The following is an 18,281-nucleotide window of genomic DNA, read 5'->3' on the forward strand; positions in this document are numbered from 1 at the left end:
CAGAGATACCTTGGGAAAATGCTTCTTCCTGCGCGTGGAAATTACACTCCGAGGAGCTACCTATAGGATCTCCTTTAGTGACACAGACCAGCTGCCCCCTCCTTTCCGAATTGACAACTTTTCTAAGGTATCAAGTGGAGTTTAGAGCCAGTTTGAAGAGGGTGGAGTATGTACTGCTCTTAAGATAATGAAATGCATTTTAAACGTGGGTTTAAAAGAAGCCATACAGGAATCTCTGTGGCTGGACAACCTATAAATCTTCACCCTTAAGAGGTGGTTTCTGCTGGTTATTTTGCTTGCTGGGCAGCTATACCCAGAAGTGACTTGTCAGTCGCCAGTGCTTATGTGACTAGATTGTTGGGTCAACATGGTGGCCCTGTGGACATTCCACATGGAGAGAGGAGAGAGTCAGATTGTCTAATGATAGTGGGAAGGGGCAGCTATACCATTGCTCAGTTGCAGTGAGCATTTTTATAAATCTTACAAATAAAGCCAAATTGGAAACCATTAGATTCTGTTTTAAATTATGCCTTTGAATGACAGTGTCTTAGAATGTGACTTTCTGTAGCTAAGTTCAAACATTTTTGTGCTTTTCTGTGTTTAGAGTATATCACAAGGGTGAGGGTGGCAGAGATGCCACTGAAAGGGGAGAATTGCTTCCCTTGGTACTTGCTGCAAAGCTTCTAAAAGCCCTTTGTCCAACAGGCGATTGCCTGTGTCATTTAATTGGTGGGCTTTTTATAATTTGGAAGGTGATTAGAAAGTCAAGAGGCAAGATGATGAACCTCACTCGTGCTTGTGGTGTGTGTAGTAGGATTCATTTGGGAAGGATCTGGAACTTAAACCTAGGAAGTGCTAAGTCATGTTGCAATAACACCAATCTGAGTGACAGCCCTGTTCCTCTTGCCATCGCTGTAGGTCCCGGTTGTCTTTACTCAGCACGGTGTAGCTGAGCCCAGGCTCCGAACTGAAGTGAAGCCCATGACCTCCTTGGATTACGCCTGGGATGAACCCGCCCTGCCACCATTTATCACTCTGACTGTTAAAGGGGCAGGCTCCTCTGAGATCAATTGCAACATGAATGATTTCCAGGATAACCGACAGCTTTATTATGAAAATTTCATTTACATTGCTGCTACATACACGTTCTCCGGGTAATTCTGGGTTAAAGTATTATCCTTATAAAGCAGAACACTCTGATTATTAACTGGTTTTAAACTCTAAGCAGTTCTTAGGAGGCCGAAGGATAAAGGAAGATTCCTTTCATTCTTTGCCAGATCCTAGGCTCAAGATCTATCTTGAGATCTTGAGAAGTCTTTAGTCTAAACCAGTGGTTCTCAACCTGTGGGTCGCGACCCCTTTGGGGGTTGAACGACCCTTTCACAGGGGTCGCCTAAGACTATCGGAAAACACATATATAATTACATATTGTTTTTGTGATTCATCACTATGCTTTAATTATGTTCAATTTGTAACAATGGAATTGGGGGTCACCACAACATGAGGAACTGCATTAAAAGGTCACGGCATTAGGAAGGTTGAGAACCACTGGTCTAAACCCTTGTCTTCTGCCTAGTTTAAACTTTATCCAAAGAGGCAAGAGTCTTTTCTTTCAAAAGATCTCCCCAATAATTCATCCTAGTGTTTAATAAGTCCTCCATAAGATGTTATTCTTATAGTATCCTAAATTACTCTTTAAGGTATTATTTTTATGTATTTTTAAAACTTATTGCTGCTATTTTTAAGTTTGTTTTATTTCTTTCCTCTTTTGAAACTGACTGATTTTCATCATAATTATTCAAATCATCATTTTTTACCTCCCTCTTCCATTGAGAATACTAATTAGACAGACACTTCAGGGTCTATCTTAATATTCACCTAAAGCCAAGCAAAGTAGCTTACCTTGGAAGTAGTTCTAGTTGCCTTAGGATTATAGTCTTCTCTGACGCCTGACTAGTTGTATTTAAAAAACTGAGGTGAAGGACAGAGAGTTTATTCCAGTTCTCCTGTTAGAATGGTATGTAGATTGGCACATAGAGATTCAAAACATTGGGCTTTCAAAACATCATTGCACCAACCTGTAAATTTTATTGTTATGTGCTGGTTACAGGGCCAATTTTAAAGTTTATCTGTGAAGAAGCAGGGAAAATCGCTGAATCTTCAGCATTGCAAATATACACCATTGGATCAACGGGACATGTAAAGTCATAGCCCTTTCCGAAATGTTCTGAATAATTTACATATTTATGTACGGGCCTGAGGCCCATAAAGAATCTCCAGGTCTGTGGTAGTGCTCTCACCCTCCTAGAGCCCAAATGTCACTGGGAATGGACGGAAGGGCATCTTGGCTTAGCTACTTTCCTTTGTTGGTTGCAGTTCTCTTTGGTAGTGATGGTGCAGGATGCTTATCTCGTTATAGTTCAGTCAGACATGTTTGTTTGTTTCTTTTTAAAGATTAAGACAACAGTATGACACGCTTACAGTTTTAGTGCCCGAAAAACCAGTTCTTAATCTGGTTGCCAATCATGTTTTTCCCTTAATGTTCTTATGTTAAGTTCCCGCCGTGACTAAGCTCTTTAACTGAAGAATCCTAATGGAGGACTATGGGTTGAACAGCTCTGGAGCAGATGAAAAGAGGATCTTGGTGTGCTAAGGGCTGAACCATCTTCTGGAGCATATCAGATTCTATTTCTTTGCATTTTTGAAGAGAACTAATGATGGGGAAGAAGCTAGTTTTGTATGTTAAATTGTGGTGAAAGTCACATAGCATAAAAGCAACAATTTTACAGTGAACAGTTCAGTGGCATTTTAGTACCTTTATGATGTTGTGCAGCCAGTCTCTATCTAGTTCCAACAGCTTTTCATCAAGAAGCCCCAGTGCCATTAAGTAGTTGCTCCCTATTACCCTCTTCTCCCAGCCCCTGGCAATCACCAGTCTATTTTCTGTTTCTAATGATTTATCATAAAACTAGAGGCCTGATGCATGAAATCTGTGCAAGGGGCTCCGCCCTCGCAGTCCCGGCTGCCTCAGTCCTTGCAGCCCTGGCTTCATCCAGAAGGTCCTCTGGTAGGTCTCCAGACGTTTGTTCTGCCATCTGGTATAATTAGCATATTAGCTCTTTATTACATAGGATCCGGTATAATTAGCATATTAGCTCTTTATTACATAGGAAGGATGTGTGATCTCTTGTGTGTGGTGGCTCTCACTTAGCATAACGTTTTCAGGCTCGCTGTAGCAGTACTTCATTCCTGTTATGGCTCAGTGATAGTCCATCGTGTGGACATAGAGCATTTCGTTTATCCACTCGCTCACTGATGGATACTATGTTATCTTACCTTTTGGCTATTGTGAACAGTGCCGCCACGATCCACATGCCTGTTCTTGTGTTTGTTTAAGGATTTGTTTTTCAAATTTTTGAATGTACACCTAGGAGGGGAATTGCTGGGTTCTAGGGTAATTCTGTGTGGAACTTTTTGAAGACCCGTTATACTGTTTTCCACAGGAGCCGAACCATTGTACATTCCCACCAGCTAAGTACAATGGTTCCAGTTCCTCCTCATCCGAAGCAACTGGATATTTTCTATTGTTTTGATTGTAGCCATCCTCCTGGTGTAGAGCGGTATCTCATTGTGGTTTGGTATGCGTTTCCTTTTTGCTAATGATGCTGAGGATCTTTTCATGTGCTTATTGGCCATTTATTTGTATATCGTTGGGAAATGTCTATTCAAGCCCTTGCTCATTTAAAATTTTAACTTTTGCCTTATAATTCTTAAATTTAGCCATTCCTTACATAATAAGGATACCCATACTATACCAGATATATTATTAGCAAATATCTTCTCCTATTTGTGGATTGTCATTTTGCTTTTTTAAAAAACTTATCTTTAGTGTTGAAAGTATTACAGATGTCCACGTTGTTTTATTTTTCCCCTTTGACCCCTTCCACCCTGCACCTGCCCCTCCCAGCATTTTACTTTCTTGATGGTGTTCCTTGAAGGGCAAAAGTTCTTAATTTTGTTGAAATCTAACTTACCTATTTTTTGGTTACTTGTGCTTTTGATGCCACGAAAACTAGTTTTTAACTTTGAATTTATCAGTCCCCTTTTTTATGATAAACCTTAATGGGGGGAAGGGGCAATGGGGGATAAGGACACATATGTAATACCTTAAACAATAAAAGAATTTAAAAAAAAAGATTAATGGGAACAAGAGAATAATCTAAATACATTCATCGAAATACCCTAAAGTGTAGGTAGGCTGCAGTATTCCATAAAGCTTAGGATTCCTGAGCCACAGAGAAATGTCACACGATTGAATTGCAGGAAGGTGAGTGTGAGCCCTTTTTTCCTTTCCTCCCAGAGGGACTTCTGATTTCTTGCCCAGACTTGGGGATTCTGTGACGCTGGTGTGCTGCCTGCCAAGGAGTAGCGCTAATTCTTGGACCCTTGGAATGTCTGGCTTAGTTTTTTGGCCTCCAAAGATATATAGTTATCCTGAATTTTAAATCACTAAAATTATATCTGAATTTTAAGCCACTAAAATTATTAGGAGAGGGGAAATATCAGAGTATCTCTTCTGACAAATGAATCTTAAATTGTACAGGAAAACAACACAACCTTGATCTTTCTGCAGCTCGAGTCACTTTTTCTTCTATGATTTAAAGAGACGACTTTCTGGATGAAGCCGGGGCTGCAAGGACTGAGGCAGCCAGGACTGCGAGGGCCGAGCCCCTTGCACGAATTTCGTGCATCGGGCCTCTAGTTTTATGACAAATCATTAAAAACAAAAAATAAGAAAGAGAATTGCCTCCAGTGACATGCACTGGAGGTTTTAGGCGTTTGCTTATGAGCACTTAAATACATGTGTGAGTATATACGTATGTGTGAGTTATATATGTAATTTTAAAAAATTCTAGTTTGCAGGAGGGAACAGGAAGGCCTGTGGCTTCCAACAAGGCCGTTACCTGTGCAGAGCTCGTCTTAGATGTCTCGCCAAAGACACAGAGAGTCATTTTAAAGAAGAAGGTAAGAGAGCTTAGAATTTGGAGTTTAGAATAAAAGATTGTTAACGCTGGAAGAAACTCGGTTCTTCCGGTCCAACCCCTCATTTTAAGCGGAGGAAGAGGAGACTTAGGCTGAGTGACTTGCTCAAGGCCTTGATCTGGTTTATTTCTTCCCGCTGTCCCGTGACACCTGCACTCGGAGTCCCAAGCACCCTCCCATCTTTTTTTTTTTTTAAATATATTTTACTGATTTTTTACAGAGAGGAAGGGAGAGAGATAGAGAGTTAGAAACATCGATGAGAGAGAAACATCGATCAGCCGCCTCCTGCACATCTCCCACTGGGGATATGCCCGCAACCCAGGCACATGCCCTTGACCGGAATCGAACCTGGGACCCTTCAGTCCGCAGGCCGACGCTCTATCCACTGAGCCAAACCAGTTTCGGCACACCCTCCCATCTTTGATGCCCTTTTTGGAAAACTTAATTCTGTTTGTTTTTTTCAAATCTGTGATATCATTTTCATTACTCTGTTTTTCTGTTGTAGTACTCCCCTAATCTACTTATTCCTAAACAGAATGCAAAAGTTATCAAACTGACAGTTTTTCCCCTTTTTATGCTAACATTATTTTCAAGTCAATTTAGGGAAATGTTTATGCTAATAGACCTAGATATAAAGACAGTAAAATTTGGCTAGAAATATTACAAATGACAGAAGAACTGGTATTAAATAGTTCAACCTTCAAAATAAAAGAAGTTTCAGAACAGAGTTGCAGAAGTCACTTTAAGTGACTCGGGATTAAAACTATGAAAGCTTGAATTTAAGCCTTTATGTGGTGTGCAAATGTCTCTTAGTGTAGTTCCTACTTGAGAACTTCTCCCTTACACGGAGCTGTGGCTGCACATGACCGCTCTTTCTGGTCTGCCCACAGGAACCAGGGAAGCGTTCTCAGCTGTGGAGGATGACCGGGACTGGCATGCTGGCCCATGAGGGCTCGTCAGTGCCTCACAACCCCAACAAGCCCTCAGCAGCCCGCTCCACCGAGGGCTCTGCCATCTTAGATATTGCTGGGCTAGCAGCTGTAACTGACAACAGGTAATATTATTCAAGTTCATTGCTTTCAAATTCACTCAGATGAATTCTATACCAAAAAGCAAGTCTGTAAATGAAGTAGGAATTTGTCTTTTTATATTTGTTGTTTTCTTCAGTGACAGAAACCTCTTATGTTCCCAAATATGAGCATTGGGCCTTTATTTTATTTTTTTAAGCTATGGAGATGTTTAAAATTCAAACAATAAGGATATATTATAAAAAGTGAATGTTTCTTTCACCCAGACTTCCATTCATCATTACCCCCTAGAAGTGAACAGTTTCTTTTTAAAGATCTTTAAAAAATTATGCTAACTCTTTTGAAAGCAGAAACAAATTATTTAGAGAACAATCGAGGAGTTGTGGCTAACTCCTTGGGTTCAAATCAGCTCTTTAGCTTTGAATAAATTCCTTTATTTGCTGTGCCTTAGTGTTTCTGTGAAGTCAGTGTATTTGTTTTCAGGTAATACCTTATTTTCTTCCAGAATGATTTCAGATGACTTACAAGTTGAAACCCACTATAAATAAATGTATTTGGAAATAAAACAGAACAAAGACTACTGAAAATATTTTAAAATGTGTTTGACAACCCTTCTCATACTGCATGATAGCTAGTCCTAGTGAGAATGCAAGAACCTATATTATTGTATAAGTAAATAATAAATATCCTATATAATAAGAGAGAAATATGCAGATTAGGCCGGGACATCACTACCAGCTCAGGAGGCTGCATCACGACCAGCTCAGAGCACGCCCTCCACCCCAGCGGACACCCCACCACCACCAGGGCTGGGGGTGGGCTCCGAGCCACTGCAGCGCAGCTCAGAGCCCGCCCCCAGCCCTGGCGCCACTCAGCTCCGAGGCCACTCCTGCTGGGGGTTTGGGGGAAGGCACGCCGCGCAGTCTGCCCTGGGAGCAAGGCCCCTGGCGGGAGTGCGGTGCCACCCAGCTCCAAGGCCACTCCTGCCGGGGGTTCGCGGGCAGGCACGCCATGCCGCCTGCCCTGGGAGCAAGACCCTCAGTGGACCTATGGACCTGCCCAGGGAGGCGTGCTTCGAGCTGCGCCACTGCAGGACCAAGGCCCCCAGCAGACCTGCCCAGGGGGGCATGCCCCAAGCTGCGCCACAGCAGGACCAAGGCCCCCAGCAGACCCGTGGACCACCCAGCGGGGTGTACTCCGAGCCTCTGCAGCCAGACTGTGGCTTAGGCCCCCCCCTGCGCCCTGTGGGGAGCCGGGGGTCCTAAGCCATCAGTAGGACATCCCCTGAAGGCTCCCAGACTGTGAGAGGGGGCAGGCTGGGCTGAGGGACACCCACCCAGTGCACGAATTTCATGCACTGGGCCTCTAGTTTTCTATAAATGATGGGTGGGTCCCTCAGCCTGACCTGCACCCTCTCCAATCTGGGAGCCCTCAGGGGATATCCTACTGACGGTTTAGGCCTGCTCCCCGTGGTTCGCTGCTCTCTGCGGACTTGCCTGCTTGATGCCACTGCAGGCCCTAGTGTCTGCTCTCTTTGGGGGCCTGCTTGCCCTTTGCCACCAGGGCCAGGAGCAAGCAGAGCCCTGCTGTCTGCTCTCTGGCTCGCCGCCGCAGTGGCAAGCAGGGCCCTGGTGTCTGCTCTCTGTGGGGGACTGCTTGCCCTTTGCTGCCATGGTCAGGGTCAAGCAGGGCCCTGCTGTCTGCTCGCTCGCTATGGGGGACGTTCCCGCCCTGCCCCCAGCTGCTTGTGCATGTGCTGGCTTGGAGTGCCTGGATCCCAGGGATGTTCCTGCCCCGCCCCTGGCTGCTTGGCAGCTACGCGCGGGCCTACAGGCTTAGAGCGGGCTGGGTCCCAAGGACACCTGTCCCCGGGGCCCAGGCCTCTTGGCACTGGCGCGTGTGCGCAAGCAACCATCCCAGCTGCTCGGCGCCTGCGGATGCAAATTAACCCGCCATCTTTGTCAGGTTAATTTACATATTCACTCCTGATTGGCTGGTGGGTGTCGCAGAGGGATGGTCAATTTGCATCTTTCTCTTTTATTAGTGTAGATAAAATGAATCCTTAAAGTATTACTTTTACTCCATGACCCTTTTGTTGCTTTCCATTTTGTTTTATTCCCCTTTCCTCATTAGGAGATACCAGCTGCCATAGGGTTCAAGCTAACTGCCCATTAGATTTTAAGGGAAGAGGATATTGGAAGGATGGAGAATAAAACCGTGGTCCTAGTATTTCCTTCAGGCTTGAACTGTGTGACTCAGAGGACTCACTGCATTTCCCTTTATCGCAGGTATGAGCCGCTGATGCTCAGGAAGCCTGATCGCAGGAGAAGCACAACCCAGACCTGGAGTTTCCGTGAAGGAAAACTGACCTGCGGGTTACACGGGCTGGTGGTCCAGGTCTGTAAGTTTTGACATCCTTGGTGGTGAGGAGCAGCAGTTCAGCCTTCTTTGAAACAAGGTCTCAGTGAGGAGATACATTACATGTTCAATGGAGAGAACTAATTACAGAGCAAATATGTATTGTCTCATTTTATCAGGAAAGTCAGGGAACTTTTGTTGTGCACCTGTGTGTATTTATATGGAAAATGTTCTTGAAGGTGATATATAAGAAATATGTGAGGAATGGTTGCCTCCAAGGTGATGGGATTTTTTTTTATTGGCTTATTTGGATTTTTTTCTTTGGCATAAATTACTTACGTAATTTTAAGAAGAAGGAAAGAAAAATGTCTACTGAAAAAGCCCACCACTAAGTGAGGTGGATTGGTTTGAGGCCTGTGAGGTTAATATAATAGCTGCAGCAGTGCTTGGTAAAGTGTTCTCAGAGACGGTGAGTAGTCATCATGGGCTCTTGATTCTGTTTATTTCTACATTCTTAGTGGTGCCCAAATAGCATTTAATTGTTGCAGCAAATGTCAGGGTGAAGATTGCTGTGGTCAGTTTCCCCTGTCCTCTAGTCAGCCAGTCTGCCCATGATGAACTCCCAAGTTCTTTATAAGCAAATACATTTGGAAAATTACCGGGAGTTTGGATTTTCTTCCCTCAGGCTTCAGGCCGGCAATGAGACCATGGATCTGAGATAGGAAGGTGTCTCGGGGGTTTGGACATTAGCAGAACAGCATGTGTGACTGTGCGTGCAGATCTGCCTCTGCCTGGGGTTTTACCCAAGAGGTTAACACGAACACAGTAGACCCTGGCTGGGGAACTCTCAGTGTGTTGTTGCTGGTGGAAACCAGACTTTCCTTCCTAATGGGAGGCGGTTCTCCAGGGCAGCGAGCAAAACTGCAAGGAGCCTCTGAGTGCTATTTGCTGAGATTTATTTTCTTTATCTCTATTGCCCTTAGCTTTTTTCATCAAAGGCAAGCTGCTTACTTATATGAAGCGCACATCTGGAATGGATTTGTGATTTTCAATTAGCAATACAATTCAGACTTCTAGAGGCAAAAGGGGGCTTGTTATAATTGTTGGATTCTGAGTCTGATCCTGAATTTACTTCTCGTTTGTTTCTAAAGCCCTTGTAATTGTGATTCTCTTAGAGCATTTCCCCCCCAAAAAATCTTTTTTGGTGTTTGTTGTTTCTTTTTTTAAAATATCTTTTTATTAATTTCAGAGAGAAAGGGAGAGGGAGCGAGAGATAGAAACATCAATGATGAGAGAGAATCATTGATCCTGCAACCCGAGCATGTGTCCTGACCAGGAATTGAACCGTGACCTCCTGGTTCATAGGTCAACGCTCAACTACTGAGCCACGCTGGTCGGGTGTTGTTTGTTTCTTGAATCTATGGTATCATTTCTCCGGTTGTGGATGACCCTGTAATAGTGTTCAGCTGAGCAGAATGTGTTTTGAGTAGGGAAATAGCTTGTTTCAATCATATTATTCAGAATAAAGTTTATTATAGGCATTTTGATGTTTTATGACACTGCCTTTATAAAGCTGTGTATGACTTTCTTTCTAAACTTACAACAGTCATGAAAGCTTTCTCCATGTTGAAATCTGTCCTATAAACCCAGTTCAAAGTATCCTTTTCATTGCTCAGTGTTTAAATATTAACAAAGGGGATATAGAGACTAGCCATTGTCTCCTCTAGCCCTGTGTTTGCTCTGCCATAGGCATCATCCTGTAGACTTCCGTTTTATTTGGCGCATATAGCAGGAGGTACAGTCCTTTTCTGCAAAGGCCTGAGTAACTGAGGATCAGACGACGTTCCCAGCCTCCTGTTTCAGAAGAGGCACCATCTTTTGACTCTTTGGGTTGATTGTTCAGTCATAGGCCTGTTTGGGGAGGTTTTCAACTCTAGAATATGCTTCTTACTGGAAAGCTGAGTGATAGTGATAATTCCTTCATTTTCAGATTGTATCAGATTTTTAAGCAACCCTAATGAGACTACTCAGAGAAACAGGGCTTTTGGTTCTTTTTTAAAAAGCCGTTTTTAATGATTAGAAGTTATTACTAAACCAAAATACTCTATTCATGGAACTCTCTTACTCAGAATTCCTTAAAGTCATAGAGCATAACTTTTCATCTTGCCCAAGTAATTCTACTGTTTTATATCATCTATAATGTTGAAAAAAATAGGTAATGCTTTACTGTACATTGACCGTAACCCTTCAAAAGATTTAAATTTGATAACTTGTTTCAAATGACACATTAAATTGTCAAAGTCAATGCCTTTACTTTCGTTTTTTCTTACACATCTTTCCTGTGTCATTTAGGCCAAAGGAGGGCTTTCTGGTTTGTTTGATGGAGCTGAAGTCGTTCTTGGTCCTGACACTTCCATGGAGATTTTGGGGCCAGTTCCACCTGAACAGCAGTTTATTAACCAAAAACTGAGGCCTGGTTCTGGAATTTTATCTATCAGAGTCATCCCAGATGGACCAACTAGAGCACTGCAGGTGATAATTTATCTTAAAAACTGACATGAAAGAATCCTAGTACCCGACCTTAATGGTTAGTCATTCAACAAATATTTATAAAGATACAGTGTCTTCATTTATCAAGTGAGGATAAGACCAACCTCACAAAGTTGTTAGAAGAATGAAAGAATAAGTAAATATAAGATGATATAAAAAATAAAGTATTAGTATAATAATTGAAGATAATGCAATGTAACCTGAGATAGTCATCATAATTCATAATACCTCTTTAAAAAACCTCCTTATTTTAGACAAAGGTGAATTGAGGTTTGCATATTTTGACTTGAGCTGTAATTCTAGATCACTACAGATGCCAGCCCCGCTAGAAGAGGGTCTCAGGTCTATAGCTTGGCCTTTGCCGTGTATATGGGGAACAAGTTTGTTTCACTGTTACATACATCTTACCTTAGCAGTGCTTTGGAAACCATTAACTTCCATAGGATTATTGACCATACAGCGAGTTTTGACCGAGACAATCTATATGGAATGGGTTTCGCTGTATAAATGTAAGCCTTCTTAGTACACTGTTTTATTTGACCTCAGATAACGGATTTCTCCCAACGGAAAAGTGACCGTTCATCATATGAAGTGGATGAACTTCCTGTTACTGAACAAGAGCTACAGAAATTAAAGAACCCAGGCACAGAGCAGGAATTAGAAGTAAGTTTTAAGTATTGCAAATTCATTTATCATAAATTTGGTTAGAATTTTGCTCCGGGTGTTCTCAATTTAAGCCTCCTCTTTTCTTTCTGCCCTCTGTGAACTCTAAATATAGGTGTTGCTTCAGTGTTTAATGTTACCACAACACGAATGTGTGAGTATTTAGTTAAATGACAGCTAAAGACTGTGACAAATGTTGCTAAATTAAGATGACAGTGAACAAAGCTAAACTACTTGATTTAGACAGGAATGAAGGTGGAGAATAAATAAGATAGACCTTTTTTTTTTGCCCCAGTTGATTCTGATATCTCCCTTCCCCTCTCTCTGTTTGGGTATTGGGAAGGAAGTAAAATATTTGAAAAGGAGCATGAGATGAACACGAAAAAGCACACTCTTTTCAGTGACCTTTAAAAATCAAATATCTATATATAAAGCATTGTATTGGATGTTATGCTAGTTCAGTGAATAACTTATAAAGAGCTTGCATCCCAAATAGGGAAAATATTATAAATAATTATTCTCTTAAAATAAATGCAGAATGTCATCAGTACTCTGATAGAGGCATTATCATATCAGACTAGAGTTCTGGGGGGTAGGGAGGTGATGGGACTTAAAGGCATCAAGGTGAATAATATGACTAAGTAAGTGGTTCTCATCTGCTCAGGGATGAAATCCCTCTGTTTTAAATGGCCAGTATGCCATATTTTGGTTTCCTTTCAGGTGCTTGTGAAGTTAGAAGGTGGAATTGGGTTGTCCTTAATTAATAAAGTCCCAGAAGAACTGGTCTTTGCAAGTCTTACAGGAATCAATGTGCACTATACACAGTTGGCAACCAGTCATATGCTTGAGCTCAGCATACAGGATGTACAGGTAAGGGGCAGGACAGTTTAGAACTTGTTAATCTTCTTGTGTTCTTGCTGAACACCCAACCAGATCCAGTGTTTGGTGTTCTGAACACTTCAGTGCTTTGGCAAAGTATCTTGTTGTGGCCTTCAAAAAGTCATTCTATGAAAGTAATTGTTTCTACCTACATTTGTGTCATTAATTTTTCTATATAGCAGAATTCTGAATATAGTAGCTAGTCTAACAGTAACTTAGATAACTTAGTCAATGTTGCATGGAGGCATCCAGGGCTCCCATCTTGCCAATATTAGAAACAACAGGAAATCATCTAACCATGAGGAATTGAAGTTCATCATAGGAAGAAAAACAAGGGAACTGGACTTGTGCTTCTGGCCAACATGTAGTGACGGGAACCAGATTTACTCCCCTATGTGAATCGACCCCCAAATCCAGATAAAACAAAGAGACAACAGGTCCAAGACACTGGACATCAGACAACAGTGTGAGAGGTGGGAAACAAAAGAGGTGAGCCCTGCAGTTGCTCAGCTTACTGGGAAAGTTTCCCGGCCGTGGCACTGGGAGGGGAGGAGGAACTAGAATGGATGAGTTGAACAAACAGAGCTGGAGTCCTAGCACTGAGGCAGCTAGACTTCAGAGGACAGCATACCTGGGAGGAACGTGCTTCACAGAAAGAAAACATGGGAGCTCTACAGAGGGGCCCTACGAGTATTCAGCAGAGGACAGATCAGTGATCCGTGTGAGGAAACTGCCATCCGGACCATCCGAAAGGATCTCCGGGATAGCACCTGCTGCTCCCCAGCTGGAGATGGTGCTGCTTCCTCCCAGCCAGACTGGATGCTGGGAAGAGTCCTCCAGCAAGTCTTACTTCCATGCTGAGCTATGATTAGCCCTAGCCTGAGCACTGCTCCAGACCTACCTAACAAATCATAAAAGGAAGGTCTGAAAGGATAGATTTGTTTCCAAGTAACTTAACTGCACCCTGAACAAAGCTCAAGATGTAATGGAAAACAAAAATATTCAGCAGCCAAAGTAAAATTCACAATATCTGGCATCCTATCAAAAAGTACCAGGTGTGCAAAGGGGCAGGAAAACACAATATGTAATCAGAATAATCAGTCGAAATGGACCCAGAGCTAACACAGATGTTAGAATTTTCAGAGGACATTAAAACTCTTAGGATAACTGTATTCTACATGTTGAAAAAGTTAAGTAGAAACATGGAAGATATAAAAAACTCAAACTTCTACAGATTAAAATGAAATGAAAAGTACACTGGATTTGATTAATAGCAGATGACACATTGTAGAACAAAAGATTAGTGAGCTTGAAGATGTAGCAATAGAAACTGTCTGAATTTAAATAGAAAATAGACATATCTCTTATTGCACTTTATTATGTTTCACAGATACTGAGTTTACAAATTGAAGGTTTGTGGCAACCCTGCATTAAGTGTCTGTTGGTGCCATTTTTTAATAGCATTTGCTTACTTTGTGTCTCTGTCACATTTTGATAATTCTCATTAATAGTCCAGTATTTTTCAATATTATTACATTTGTTATGATCTGTGATCAGTGATCTTTGATGTTACTATTGTAGTGGTTTGGGGGTACCATGAACCACTCCCATATAAGAATGCATACTTCATTAATAAATCTTGTGTGTATTCTGACTGTTCAACCAAATGGCCATTTCCTCGTCTCCCTTTCCTTATTCTGCCTACTCACTTAGACACAACTTGAAACTAGGCCAATTAATAACTCTATAATGGCCTGTAAGTGTTCAAGTGCAAGGAAGAGTTGCATGTCTTTCACTTTAAATCAAATACTAGAAATGGTTAAGCTTAGTGAGGAAAGTATGTCAAAAACCAAGTCAGGCAGAAAGCTAGGACTCTTGCACCAGTTAGCCAGTTGTGAATGCAAAGAAAAAGGTCCTGAAGGAAATTAAAAGTGCTACTCCAGTGAACATATGAATGATAAGAAAGCAAAACAGCCTTGTGCTGATATGGAAAAAGTTTTAATGATGGGGATAGAAAAAGCAAACCACAATATTCCCTTAAGCCAGAGCCTAATCCAGAGCAATGACCCAACTTTTTTCAGCTCTCTGAAGGCTGAAAGAGGTGAGGACGCTGCAGAAGAAAAGTGTGAAGCTAGCAGAGGTTGTTTATGAGGTTTAAGGAAAGAAGCCATTTCCATCACAGAGAAATACAAGGTAAAGCAGCAAGTGCTGATGTAGAAACTGCAGCAAGTTACCCAGAAGATCTAGCTACGATAGTAATTGAAAGTGGTTACACTGAACAACAGGTTTTCAGTGCAGATGAAACAGCCTTCTATTGGAAGAACGCCTCCTTGGACTTTCATAGCACAGAGGATAAATCAGTGCCTGGATTCAGACGACAGCCTGGCTCTCTTGTTAAGGGCTAATGTAGCTGGTGACTTTAAGTTGAAGCCAATTCTTATTTACCATCTGAAAATCCTAGGGTCCTTAATAATATACAGAATCTATTCTCTCTGTGCTCGATAAATGGACAACAAAGCCTGGATGACAATACATCTGTTTTACAACATGGTCAACCTAGAATTCTATGTCCAGCAAGTATACCTTTCAAAAAATAAGGGTGAAAGAAAGATGTTTTTTCACAAACAAAAGCTAAAAGAACTCATTACCAGCAGATCTGCACTATAGACAATGTTAAAGGGCATCATTCAGGCAGAAGGAAATGGTACGAGATAGAAATCTGGATCTACACAAAGGAAGGAAGAGTACCTGAAATGATGATAACTACGGGGGTAAATACATAAAATAATTTTCTATTTAAATCTCTGTAAGAGGTAATCAACTCGTTTAGACAAAAATAATTACCGCTATATTTTGGGATCTATAATACATTAGAGTAAAATGAATGACAATAATGGCATACTGTCTGGAAGGGGGGAAATGGAACTATATTATTGTAATTTTTTTATACATGAAGTATTATGAAGTCATTTGAATGTAGGCTGTTAAAGATGAATACCACAAACCTTAAAGCAACCACCAAAAGAGTTACACTTAATAATCTAACAAAGGAGATAAAATGGAATCATAAAAAGTACTTGATTAATCCAAGAAAAGGCACACAAAAGAGGAAAACTCAGAAAAGAGCAGGAAGATGGTTGACTCATTCAAACCTAACTGTATCAGTTAATTAAATGTACATGCTATAAACACCTCCAATTAAAAGACAAAAGTTACAGGTTAGATTAAAAAGCACAACCCAATTATATACTGCCTACAAAAACACACACATTAAAATTAAAGACACAAATAGGTTAAAAACAAAATAATGGAAAAAGATATACCAGGCTAACACTTGTCATAAGAAAGTGGGAATGGCTAGATTATATCAGACAAAATAATTTACAGAGCAAAGAACATTACCAGGGGTTAGAAAGGTAATTTCCTAATGATAAAAGAGACAGTTAATCAAGAGGGCATAACATTCCTGAATATGTAGACAGAACTTTAAAATATACGAAGAAAAAAAATCTGAAAGAAGAATATAGACAAATACACAATTATAGAAGAAGATTTCATTGCCATTCTCTGAATATTTGGTAGAACAAATAAGCAGAAAATCATGAAAGATATACTAGGTTTGAACAGCACTACCAACCCACTAGGCCTAATGGATATTTATAGAACACTCCACCCAGCAACAGCAGGACACATGTTCTTCTCAAGTGCACATGAACATTTCCAAGATGGAACACATTCTGGACCATAAAATGATTCTCAACAAATTCAGAAGGATTTAAGTCACACCCGGTATGCTCTTTGATCACAATGGAATTAAAGTAGATATAATGGAAAAAGAGTTAGGAAAATCCCCAAAATATTTGGAAACTAAATAGTAGACTTCCAAATAACCCATAGATCAAAGAGCAAATCAAAGTAGAAATTAGAAAATATTTTGAACTGAATGAGAATGAAAACACAACATATCAGAATTTGTGGAATGCTGCTAAACATCTCCAACAACAAACCCAAAATAAGCAGAAGAAGGGAAATAATAAAGATCTCAGCAGAAATTAATGAAGTAGAAACCAGCAACTACAGTAGAAAAAAAATCAAATAAAAAGCTGGTTCTCTGAGCTCAGTGCGGCCAGGTCTAAAAAGAGAAGGCACAAATTACCAATATCAGGAAAGGGGAGGTGCCAGCCAAGTAAAAAAATTGATGTCTCTCTGGGAATGGAGCTTTCGGGGGAGCTGCAAGCCCATCATGGCCCCTCCTCGGCCTGCCAGGCCCCTGTGTGTTCACCGTGGTTGCAGGGCCATTAGTTTCTGAGGCCTCTGTGGACCTGGGGAGGACGAGTGGGAGTGACAAGTGAAAATGCCACAGAGCTGTTCTTCTCGAGTTTTAGCTAATTTTCTCGAATAAATGATCCCTGGATAGTTGCAGACCTTTAACTTTCAGAGTTCTGAAATACTAGATTTTGACTATTTTTGCCAGTTTTGTTGTGATGCGATCAAGACAATTCTCTTTGTAACACCATTCCTGGGATCCTCCTCTCCAGCCTTCACCAAGCTTGAAATGCTATTATTGTGGGTCTTCAATGAGACTATATTTTTACAGCTGCTGTTTAGACAGAGTCAAATGGCAAGGGTACTTCCTGAGTGGCCTGCATATTTAGTGAGACCCCAGTCAAAGGTAAAAATGAGAACCGAGCCACTTGGCTGTTTTTGTTTTATTTTGCCTTTTCCTGTCCTAGGTGGACAATCAGCTCATTGGTACCACTCAGCCCTTCATGCTCTACGTGACGCCCCTGAGCAATGAGAATGAGGTCATTGAGACAGGCCCTGCCGTGCAGGTGAATGCGGTGAAGTTCCCCAGTAAGAGTGCGCTGACCAACATCTACAAGGTAGGCTGGTGGGGTTGAGCTGTGCCGGGTTTGTTCTCTCACGGCCAAGTGTCTGAGCAGCAGAGCAGGGTGTGGACGGAAATAGTCCTGTGGGGTGAAGGCACAGTGGCATATTAAACCGTGGAAAGGAATTGACAGGAACTCCTCTTAGCACTGTGTTCTCAATTGTGTGTGTGCTGACCGTGCCTGTGGTAGCTCTGACTCCATTGGGGGCCAGAGTCCGTGAAGTCTTGGTGGGAAAGCATACTGTCTTCTAGACTGATCGGGACCCAGGCATGATCCAGATGTATTATTAAAAGAGAATAATCCAGAATACTATTGGAAAAGGGGCAGGAGGGGTCTGACCTTGCGACTGACATCCTCCTATGGAAGCTGCCAAACTGTTTGCTAAAAGTGGACCCTTCAGAAATAAACTTTCTTTCCTGGAGAATCTGCATGCATAAGCAGGCTGTATGGCAGCAAGTCCTGGAAAAGTAGGAGCTGACAAAGAGGTTGCTTCCTATAGTTCTGGTCCTTTGTCACTGGTGTGATGAGGCCAGGCCTCACATCTATCTATTAGTCCACACTTGCTGCTCCTTAAACTAGCTGCCAGCCATGTGAGCTCAGCACCGTGAAGTTCACCCACCGCAGTGCATCTGAAAGTGTCATGCTGACTAAGGAGACCCAGGTGCCCTCGGAACCAAACAATCAAGCGGTGAATTGTCTAAACGTGGAATTTGGGGCTAATTGTAACAATGTAGAGAGAGATGAGCCAGAAATACTTTGGCAATCTATATATACAAAAGGCTAATATGCTAGGTGTCCGACCGTCCGGGTAATGACATCATGTAGCAACTCCTGGCTTCCTCTCCCTAGCGACCAGCCTCCTTGCAGTTTC

The 18,281-nt window shown here is 41.7% G+C and overlaps 1 protein-coding gene across 12 annotated transcripts in view; it reads left to right on the forward strand.

Annotated features, from left to right (window-relative positions):
* Positions 1–18,281, forward strand: part of VPS13D (vacuolar protein sorting 13 homolog D) — a 221,325-nt gene that overhangs the window by 112,187 nt on the left and 90,857 nt on the right. For 11 of the 12 annotated variants that reach the window (XR_004973974.1, XM_036348853.1, XM_036348859.1 and 8 more), the window contains 9 exons: positions 4–127; positions 919–1,154; positions 4,917–5,025; positions 5,934–6,097; positions 8,360–8,468; positions 10,782–10,961; positions 11,526–11,642; positions 12,363–12,512; positions 17,255–17,404. Coding sequence is in view for 11 of the 12 variants with exons in the window: in XM_036348853.1 (XP_036204746.1) it covers positions 4–127; positions 919–1,154; positions 4,917–5,025; positions 5,934–6,097; positions 8,360–8,468; positions 10,782–10,961; positions 11,526–11,642; positions 12,363–12,512; positions 17,255–17,404 (1,339 nt within the window). In the remaining variant the exon portion in view is untranslated. The remainder of the gene's footprint in view (positions 1–3; positions 128–918; positions 1,155–4,916; positions 5,026–5,933; positions 6,098–8,359; positions 8,469–10,781; positions 10,962–11,525; positions 11,643–12,362; positions 12,513–17,254; positions 17,405–18,281) is intronic. The other variant, XM_036348857.1, reaches the window with a different exon arrangement.

The sequence above is a fragment of the Myotis myotis genome, unplaced genomic scaffold (assembly GCF_014108235.1).
Source record: "Myotis myotis isolate mMyoMyo1 unplaced genomic scaffold, mMyoMyo1.p scaffold_m19_p_2, whole genome shotgun sequence".
Lineage (NCBI taxonomy): Eukaryota > Metazoa > Chordata > Mammalia > Chiroptera > Vespertilionidae > Myotis > Myotis myotis.